Source organism: Battus philenor, unplaced genomic scaffold, assembly GCF_028537555.1.
Source record: "Battus philenor isolate CCGP_79_NKW_IND1 unplaced genomic scaffold, ilBatPhil1.0.hap1 SCAF_2, whole genome shotgun sequence".
Taxonomy (NCBI): Eukaryota; Metazoa; Arthropoda; class Insecta; order Lepidoptera; family Papilionidae; genus Battus; species Battus philenor.
Window position 1 is genome coordinate 11,296,994 of NW_027181682.1, and position 10,662 is coordinate 11,307,655.

A 10,662-nucleotide genomic window follows, 5' to 3' on the forward strand; every position below is an offset into this window, starting at 1 on the left:
TTCAATTATAATATTGTTTAAACGTGTTATACTGTATTCGTCCTAGTTTTACTTTTTATTTGTTCAACTCGTAATGCTGTCAGGTTTTAGACGTTCATCCAATGAGTCCAATAGGTATGATAAGCTCTCTATTTACTTAATTTATTAACTATTCTATAATAATAAAATATTAATTATTTTACAACACTCAATAAACTATTAAATTCAAAAATAATGTTTTACACAAGCTTAATATGTTAAATTATGTTATTATATATTTTTATCTATGGCAATACGACAATGTGAAGCAAAAAACTTATGTAATCTGTATTTAACAATTTGACTTTATCTTCATAAGCTTTAAATACAAAATGTACCGCCACTCTTGTCCAAAATAATGTATTTAATCAAGCCAGTAGAATAAATAACATATAAAACAAAGTAGTTTTAATTTCCAGCAGTGAAACTTTTACAGATGAAATAATAATAATGTTGATGATGGATTTGCTCTGTTTCAAAGTTTTATCATCATCATATGGTACGTCCATCACTGAAAATAGTTCTTTCTTTAAATTTCCAATAAGACAGTTTGGAAGCATCCAGTGTCTTTCGACGACCTTAACAAGAGTCTGTTCACCTTGTATGTGGATGTCCTACGCTGCACTTGCCGGTTACCGGTCTCCAATAATCATAATAATATTTAATCTTAAAACATTATCAATTGATTTTATAAGATCTGTGGATAACATTCGATTAAAACTGTTTTACTGTTTTGACTTTAGACACGAACATGTTTTTTGTTATGTTCGTGACAATTTTACGATATTTCGTATCTGATTCGTTACAAAATTTTTAAGAATATGTTAACAAATAATTTATAATTTTGTACAAATGAGTTTAATTCCTTTTCATAGTTGCACACGGCCGTTATAAAATCCAAATACACTATAATTTACTTTTTGGATTGAAATAATATATTCTCATAAGGCTTATGCTAAATTTGATTATTATGACATGAATTAAGTTTCATAAATTTATTTACTATTTTTTAATCCATGTCATTATGTGCTTGCGTAGAGTATACACATTTTCAAAGTTAATTTTTAATTACAATATTATTAAATACTTCAATTCCTTAGGTTAATAAGTGTACAAATGTACTCCTTCAAATAATTTTAGTTTAGGCGTAAAAAAAATTTCAGAAGGCAACCGTAATAGTACACTAAACATTTTTTTTTCAATATGCGAAATTATCTAGCTAAATTTACTTAATATTAATTTAATTTGTAGGTTTTTTGCACAATTGTTGTTAATAAACATTTATATTTACATTTATTGTTCAATTCTACTGGTTATCTAAAATATGCAGACAAATTATAACCACAAAAAAATCGAAATAGTCACCAATTTTTGTATTTAGTGATTAATGATATTGTTAACTTTGAACGAGAAGATTAAAAATTCCCTAAATGCCATTAAAAAATTGTTGTGTTATTTTTGTTTTAATATACTGTGTTCGAAATGCATTATAGAAAAATAAATAAAATTGAAAGTCAAAAGAACTGTCAATCAAGCATTAGTTTAAAACGGTTGTTCTATTGAAAAGTCGAAAATATGCGCTTCTTAAAATTATTTCCTTTTAATTTACAACATGTAAGACAAATAAAATTTTATGCACCATCATGTGCCCATCGCTGGTTTCCTGATGTAGATTATCTCAAAGATATAACAGGACCGACAATATTTAAAACTGAGGAGTTCGATAAATATTACAAAGTATTTTACAACGCGACCGTTAGACCAGTAGAAAGAAAACTTCAGAATATGTGGATCAATTTCGGCCCACAACATCCTGCTGCACATGGTGTTTTGAGGCTTATTTTGGAGCTGGACGGAGAAACCGTTGTTCGAGTGGATCCTCATATTGGTTTTCTTCACAGAGCGACTGAAAAGCTGATGGAGAATAAGCATTATAACCAAAGCTTACCATTCATGGATCGTTTAGATTACGTATCGACTATGGCTAATGAGCAAGGATTTTGTTTAGCGGTAGAGAAATTGCTTAACATTGAGGCCCCTCCCCGCGCCAAAGCAATCCGCGTGCTATGTGCTGAACTATCAAGGGTAGCAAACCATTTTTTAAATATTTCAGGCACAATTTTAGACGCCGGTGGTATCACTCCATTTTTCTGGATGTGTGAAGAACGAGAGAAGATCTATGAATTGTTTGAACGGCTTTGTGGAGCGCGTGTCCATAATGCATATATGAAGCCGGGAGGTGTGGTTATGGATTTACCCATAGGCTTTTTGGATGATGTTTATGAGTTATGCAGTAAAATTGGAGAGCGCTGTGATGAAACCGAGGACCTCGTTACTGGCAATAGACTGTATTACGCGAGAACTGCCGGGATTGGGGCAGTGCATGCCCATGATGCACTTCAATTAGGTTTCAGTGGGCCAATGTTACGTTGTACTGGAGTAAAATGGGATCTACGCATTGCCCATCCTTATGATGGTTACGATATGTACGATTTTGACGTCCCTGTCGGCACCTTTGGAGACAGTTACGATAGGCACCTACTCCGATTATACGAATTACGCGAGTCCTTGAAGATAATTAATCAAGTTATCGATACTATGCCAGAAGGTGAAGTACGAACCGATGATTCTAAAATATCTCTTCCTCTGAGGCAGGAAATGAAAACTTCGATGGAAGCGTTAATACATCACTTTAAATTATGTACCGAAGGTTATATAGTTCCGCCAGGTTCTACCTATACAACTGTCGAATGTCCTAAAGGAGAATTAGGTTTATACATGGTTTCAGATGGTACATCTAAACCTTATCGTGTCCACTTGCGACCATGTTCATACAACCATTTAGCTGGGTTGATTGAAATGGGTAAAAGATTAATGCTTGCTGATATAGCTATCCTCATTGCAACCATAGATATAGTGTTTGGTGATATAGATCGTTGATATGATCTAACGACTAGAAAATAAATTGTTTTTGCAGTAAAGACATAAATAAATTTTATTCAAAATCGCTTTTTTCCACAATTCCAATATTTCATATTTCAAATTATTATTATGTACTCTTTTTAATAATTTTGTAGTCTTTATAAATGATAGTAATATGAAAACGCATGTTTCGAAAGTTTCGTGCCCATTATGGATACTTAAGAATACATAATTTGTAGGTTTTTAAAAAGCCATATCACTTTTCCCTTGCTGTATTTCGTTCATGGTGATATAAAAATGCATGCAGAATTCTTAAAAATATTATTAAGAAATCTCTGTAACTTCATTGTTTTCTTCAAAAGTTTTATTTTCCCTCGTAAATAAAATAAAAATTATTAATTTAATTAAATAAAATAAAAATTAAATTATAATAAAAACCTTGCTAGTCGAAAAAAAAATTCCTTGTTATTATGACTACAAATGAATTAAAGTTTATTTAGCCTAAAAATGTTTATTATTTGTAGACCAGTATTTTCCAACTATTATTGTGCCATGCCTCCTTAGCCTTTCTAAAATTCTTACGCCGCCAGAGTTAAACTTGTGACGAGTCCACTTTAGAACTGCGCTCAATAACAATCAAATTGCCCCACCTTTGGGGTGTGAGCTCCACGTTGGGAAACACTGATTTAGACAACATCTCAATTTACATTGGAAATGCGTAAATTAAAGAAATGAAGTGAACTATTTAAATGTTATTACACGTAGCATAAATAATTATTATTTTCAGGTCACGAAATATATAAATACCGTATTAAATTAAAAAATGTATATATGATAAATCGTCATTAAGAGACCATAAATGCAGCAGTAAGCATCATATGGCTGTAATAACATAACGATTCCTTGCTTTAATAAAATTACGTTACTATTTACAATAACTTTTATGGATAAAAATCGTTAAAACAGATATACTCTAGACAAAAGTAAATTTATACCATAGACATTACAGTCATAATGTCATTGTAGAGTACATATATAAAGCGTGTAATCTGTGGTCATTACTCATACAAGTCAAACATAATGTTATTTGGACTAACGTCTTGAATTGAGTACTTCGCTTATCAATATTTGTTTTGTAAACAAATTTTAAAATTTTATGTGCTATATTGAAATTTTGTAAACCTTGTATTAAAACATGTTGAAATTTGAAATAGTTTCGTCTAGAACTGTGGAAGGAGGAGATAACGAGAAAAAATTTGTTGCTTATATGATGCAAGTAAGACAGGATGTTGGAATGCTTGATCCCGATCCAGCTAATGTAGAGCGTAGGTACACTCACTTTTTGGATCTTTACAACGGATTAAAAAAGGAATATCCCATTTTATTAAACAATATCGCCTTTCCACGTAAGGTAAGTGTCATCATTGTTTACTAATTCTTCCTTTGTTCATTTGCGTCATTTTAAAAGGTTTATTTAATTTTGTTTAAATCTTACACATTATGGGAAGAGAAGACTACCTATTTAGGACTGTTTTACATTTATTTTATGTTTTATTAAATTCGGCAATCAGCTCGTTACAATGATTTATCACGACTTATTAGTAATATTACTACTGAAAATATATGTATGAATGTATAAGAAAACGTTCTAATTTTTATTTCAGATGGTTATGGGAAACTTTGAACCAAATTTAATATCAACAAGATGTTCTGCATTTGAATCATTATTAAATCTGATAGCAAGTGAGTCACGCCTGAGGGATGCCCCTGCAACTATATCCTTTTTCCAGGACATTGAGTTAAAGGAAGCCAAAAGACTATTAGATGAAGGCAAGTTTGATCAGGCTCTATCGGTGTTGGAAAGTAGTTTCAAATTATTGAACAAGGTAAATATTATTTTTCTTTGTTGTCCAATTTTGTGTGTTTTTTTTTATATGTCATCTAGTTTAAGACAAAGAATGTTAAGCAATTAACCAAAGAATTGTTTATATTATGCCTGTTTAAAAAACATTCCAGTTAAAGCGATAGTTGATATTATATGAATTATTTAATTATTAGCATATATTAAAAAATTTTCCCTTACTAAAAATTTACAAACACAAAATTTCTCTAGAAATTTTAATGATAACTTAAACAACATTTTTTTAGGATGAACTTCATTTGGGTAATAAGTCAGTTGATTAAATTATAGTTTTTAAGATAAAGGAATTTCTTATATTTTGTTAAAAACTTTTACTCAGATTCAGCATGGGGAAGGCACTCACTTGGTGGATGGACAATGTACTTAAATTTGTGACTGCTCATTGTGGTAATGTTAGGGGAGGCCTATACCGTGCAGTGGGTGTCTATTAGCTAATATGATATAATGTTGATGATTTTATAAGATTTAAAGTAAAAATTTAACCCTACTTTCTTTCTACTTTTATTATTAATCAAGGGCATAAATTTTTTTTGTATCTAGAAGATTTGAAACCTTTTACAACTATTGTTAAGTAAGGTTTATACATCCTTGAAATACACTTGTAAATATGTGATAATTTTCTTAAATAACAATTTGCATGTTGGCACTAAATGATTGTTACGGGTATATCACTGGTATAAGTAAGGTAGTAATGTCTCTATTATCTAACTAAACGTTATTTAACAACAACATTAAGCAACCTTCAGGGGCATTTTATATAATATATTATTGTGCATTTCTGTTACTATGACATCAAACTATTAAAACTAACTACTGAATATAGATTTTAATTTTATTTTATTTACTCAATATACAGTGATTTTTGTACATGCCTTAAGCAGGTGCAAAAGTATTATTATAATTGTACCATTTCAATGCATCTGCTTCTGGTGTGTGTGTAAATAAATAAATATGTGTAAAATAAACTTAATTTATGTATACAGGAGGTTTTAACTATGGCTATTACTTTCAGGTGTACACAGACAGATCCCGTGTGGTCCTGAGTGTGCTGTGCCGTATTGTTGCTTGCGCAGGATCTAGCGGAGGAGCACTGGCAGGCCCAGTGGAACGCTGGGCACAGCTTGCTTTGAGACGTTATGAAGCTGTTAGTGATTCCGACTTGTTGATAATTTATATACCACTCTTACATACTTGCATATCTATTTGGTAAGTAATATTGTAATTGCTAGTATTTATCACTTCTAACCAAGTACACATACTCTAGTTACATGTGTTGTAAAGCAGTTATTACTATTTAAAGCATTTGTTCCCAAAGTAGCTCTGGACCCCAGGGAGTCTTGATGAGTATCTATATTGACATGACAAAAAATAGGTGTTTACATTTGTTAATCAGGTCCTCAAAAATTTATCTGTTTTTGATAGAGAAGAATTAAAATGTTGGCTTGACATCACATATGAATGTAGGCAAATAATATTTCAAGAACCTTGGCAACTGTTACTTTCCATATTTCATATTTCATTATGTTGAGAATTCAGCTGAAAATCAAATTTATATATTTAGATCTATTCTTCACATTTTTTTGTCTAGTTTTGAGAAAATTGTAAGAATAGAGCAGGTCCACCAGAGCCAACCAATTTTGAGTAGTCTTTGGGTAAAGATTTGGTACCATGTGATGATCAATTTTTGTTACATTCTTTCGATTACTGGGTACAGGCAACATAACCAATAAAATTTTAATCACCTATCTATTGTTATTACACTTTGTTCTGAAACTGTTTTAACTTTCATTATTAACTGCATTACTTTCAAGCCAGTTGAATAGTTTAAATTTTTAGGCATATAACAATATTAATTTTTCTTCATTTTCTAATACTATTTAATGTTACTTGAACAATTTTTGAATATTATTTGTAAATTATAAATACTGTGGCTTAGTGTTTAGGATTTCATATGTTCAATTCTAGACAGAATATTATTATTAGTAGTCACTCATTGTTGAATTTAAGTTAATATCAACATGATGACAATGTAGATAAAAGCATGTAATAAGATAACAATTTTACAAAAAACTCAAACTATACTTTGCTACAAGGCCATTAAAATAATGTACATGGTTTGCGGGGAAAGTGCAGCCAAATAAGAAGCTGCCTTTCTTAATATCCCTAGCGACAACAAAATCTGTTCCTATAATAATAGACTACCTAAATGCCATAGTATATAGTCCCCACAAGTAGTAGCTTCAATAATACCATGCCTGTATATTTTTTGACAAGTCAAGACAATGAATGTTTAGTATTGTTATAAATATTATTAATTAGTTTGGTTTTCAGGGAGACATTGGGCAGAGATAAGTCAAAACTAATAGAAGAACTAAATGGTCTTCGCAAAAGGGGCATGAAAGTAGACTCCGTGCCAAGTCTCATGGACGCAGTGGATGATCTGAATCCTACAATTTAAATTAATCATTTGAGAGTTATAGTAACTCCTATAGTATTTAAACATTGTGATATTAATCAAATACTTATATTTTTATTGATCTAACAAGAATTCCAATAACAATCTTATTGTGATGTCAATTATTATTATCCAATTTATTTTAGTTATAAGTTTCTTTTTAGACATGAACAGTCACAAGTAATCTCGCATGATATTTAGCAAAATTTTTATTTCTAGTTAGTAATGTTATAGCTACAGACATGCTACAGATGATGATAAGTAAAGTGTATCATTTTATAAATAATTGTCACTATTTGCTTGCTATTTAAAGCAGCTAGACGATATAATTTCGCAGCTTAAATAAAAAATTACGTGCCTAAAACATTTATATGAATGTAATATTAATGTAATTAAGTGGTGATTACTGAAAATGCTCTGTATTGTTTAACTTTCGAATCTATGTTTATTTTATTACATTGTACAACTTTTATTTAAATTGATAATAAAAATATCTAGTCTTTGTTATTATATATTATTTGGTAATTACAAATGAATATGAACTTGTATAAACTTTATAATATACATTAGTTAGTGCATACACATAACTAAAAATCATTATTATTTACTTTACTAATTTGTTATTCTTTTTTATTTAAGACGCAATTATTTATAGTAATGCATTAAGGAATCATGTTTAAGAGTAATAATGTGGTTGCAAATAACATTTATGATCTGGTATGGTAGTATATAAATTAATATTTTTTATTATAAGAACATTGTATAGACGCATACATTATAACCATAGTATATCTATTTTAAATCATAAAGAAATGTTATTCAACAGTTCAATCAACCGAAATGTTATAACTAATATAGACATTATATGCAGTTGTCAAATTTTTGATCATATTTTTGTTGAGTGAGCTTAAAACTTTCTGTTTCAGAGAGTTTTAATGTATTTAATTGTTGTTTTTTATTTACTTAATAACACCAAAGTGTAATTGAAGCCGATTACAGTTATTTGAGGCAAGAATAGTAATGACTATGTAATTTTATAAAAACACAAAGTATTGTATAACCTTTATTGGTTATATATTTAATAATAAAATGAGGAAATAAATTATAATTTAAATGTAAAAAATAACAAGACTTACAGAAAGTATCATATATATGTATATTACCAATATACTTTCTTTTAAAATAAAATTACCTGATAAAAAATTATGACACATTATTGCCGATATATATTACATAATAAACATTACACAAACTTAGTGATGAAATGATTCCTTTACTTGCCACGATAAAAACAATTACATAATGGTGTGGCTTAGTGATTTGTTTTTTTATTAGTACATTAAAACCTTTTAAAATGGCAAGATTAAAGAGAGCTAAATTCCTGTTATCAATAAAATCGCCTTATAGAAAATCAATTTGCCTTTATTATTTATTTATTACGAGTCTCGTATAAAGTCATTGCTATGTAATCAATTAATAATTGGTGATATTATAAATAATATATCGCGGTGACTGATATTTTATACATTTATAGATGTTTAGAAATTAAATATAATACCAAAATAAGTGTTTTATTTGTTTTTAAATGTAATTTAAACATTATGAATTAAAAAGCACCTGATGTAAACTGTTGTTTGTTAACACAAAAAATATTTTATTTACTCTTACAATACTTATATATAGAAAAGTTAACAGACTATACATACCGATACAAAATTAAAACTTATTAATTACCAATAAACCTATTTTTTTACGAATGTATAACCAAAAATGGAAGTTTTCTTGATTTGAAATAAACATTAATGTAGGTTGATTATAAGTGCTTTAAGCAAAAAGTTTTTACACCAATTTTTTATCACTATGTATAAAGGTGATCTCGAAATATGGCCCATTAATTTATTTGTCTTTTCTAATGGGACAGGCCATTAACTTTTGGCATTAATAACTCTGCGGGAACAGATAGTAAACTAATTAATTTCGATATTTGTTTTTGCTATTTAATTATTATACATTCTTTGTTATTTCTGTAACTATTGATTTTTATATAGTGTGTACCAAATATCAATTGACAGTAAATGACCTTTACATTTACCCATTTAATAGAACTTAAAACCCAACACCCGTATAAAGATCCTAATTAAGTGAAATTTTGTAAAATATGATGAAGCGCAGCATTATTTGTTATGTAAAATAGACCAGTACCGGAAACAAGTGTAGTGTGATTGGAAGGAAAAGCACTACCTCTATCAAATGTTCAATGCAAATAATTTTTCCTGATCTCTGTGGATCGTAATGAGATATGTAAGAAATATCATTTATATTTAGCACTGTATTGGTGAGATTTAGTCACCAATAGATGGCGGTTGAATGCTCTAGTGCCTTGATTTGCCAAAATTAATGTAGGGCGACAGTTTATAATCTTTTGGTTAAAACGCCGTGAATAAATAAATATACTTTTTTAAATTATTATTAAAACTTCATTTTGTATAAAAGGGAATATTTATATTACAAATTTAGGTATGTATTACTAAAATGACTAGATTTTGTAAAACTAAAGAAGAAAATGTAATAGTTTACTTATTTTAACGCTTTTTTAGAATTTGCTTTTTTATATACAGGGTGGCCCATAAGTCCTTTGATATGAAAAAAAATTATTAAAATAAAACTAATTACATTATGAATTTAATTTTATTTACAAAAAAAGCTTAAAAAACGGGAATTATTTTTTGAAAATAGCATCTTCTAAATGTAATCCGTTGCGATCACGGCACTCTTGCAAACGACGTCTAAAATTGGCGATGACTGCGCGGCACGTCACTGCTGAAATGCTTGTCATTTCTCTGCGGATGTTTTCTTTTAGGGCCTCAATTGACCGCGGGTTTGTGTCGTATACTTTAGCCTTAAGGTAGCCCCACAAAAAAAATCCATCGGGGTCAGATCTGGACTACGTGGAGGCCAGGAAATGTCTCCTCTCTTAGAGATCACTTTGCCAGGAAAAAGTTGACGGATAACGGGCATAGCAGTGTTAGAGGTGTGAGAAGTGGCCCCATCCTGTTGAAACCGCGTTCTGGCATTAAAGCCTGAAAAGTTTTGCAATTCTGGTATGAAAAACTCTTCGATCATAGCCACATATCGCTCCGACGTAACAGTAACTGCGCGCCCTCTGCCATCCTCAAAGAAGTAAGGCCCTAGGATACCATGGGCTGACATAGCGGCCCAAACAGTCACTTTCGGACTATGTAAGGGCTTCTGATGCTTAAGTTTTGGATTGATGGGGCTCCAATAGCGGCAATTTAGTTTACTAACATGCCCGTTAAGATGGAAATGAGCCTCGTCAGAGAACATT

The 10,662-nt window shown here is 30.0% G+C and overlaps 1 protein-coding gene and 1 pseudogene across 1 annotated transcript; both read left to right on the forward strand.

Annotated features, from left to right (window-relative positions):
* The first annotated feature begins 1,788 nt into the window (after positions 1-1,788).
* Positions 1,789-2,963, forward strand: LOC137922061 (NADH dehydrogenase [ubiquinone] iron-sulfur protein 2, mitochondrial pseudogene; annotated as a pseudogene).
* Positions 2,964-4,031: 1,068 nt separating this feature from the next.
* On the forward strand, positions 4,032-8,864 carry Snx21 (Sorting nexin 21). The gene is made up of 4 exons (XM_068765221.1): positions 4,032-4,351; positions 4,605-4,826; positions 5,874-6,067; positions 7,193-8,864. Exons 1-4 carry the CDS (start codon positions 4,136-4,138, stop codon positions 7,317-7,319), a joined length of 759 nt encoding a protein of 252 aa, XP_068621322.1. The 5' UTR covers positions 4,032-4,135; the 3' UTR covers positions 7,320-8,864.
* The last annotated feature ends 1,798 nt before the right edge of the window (positions 8,865-10,662 follow it).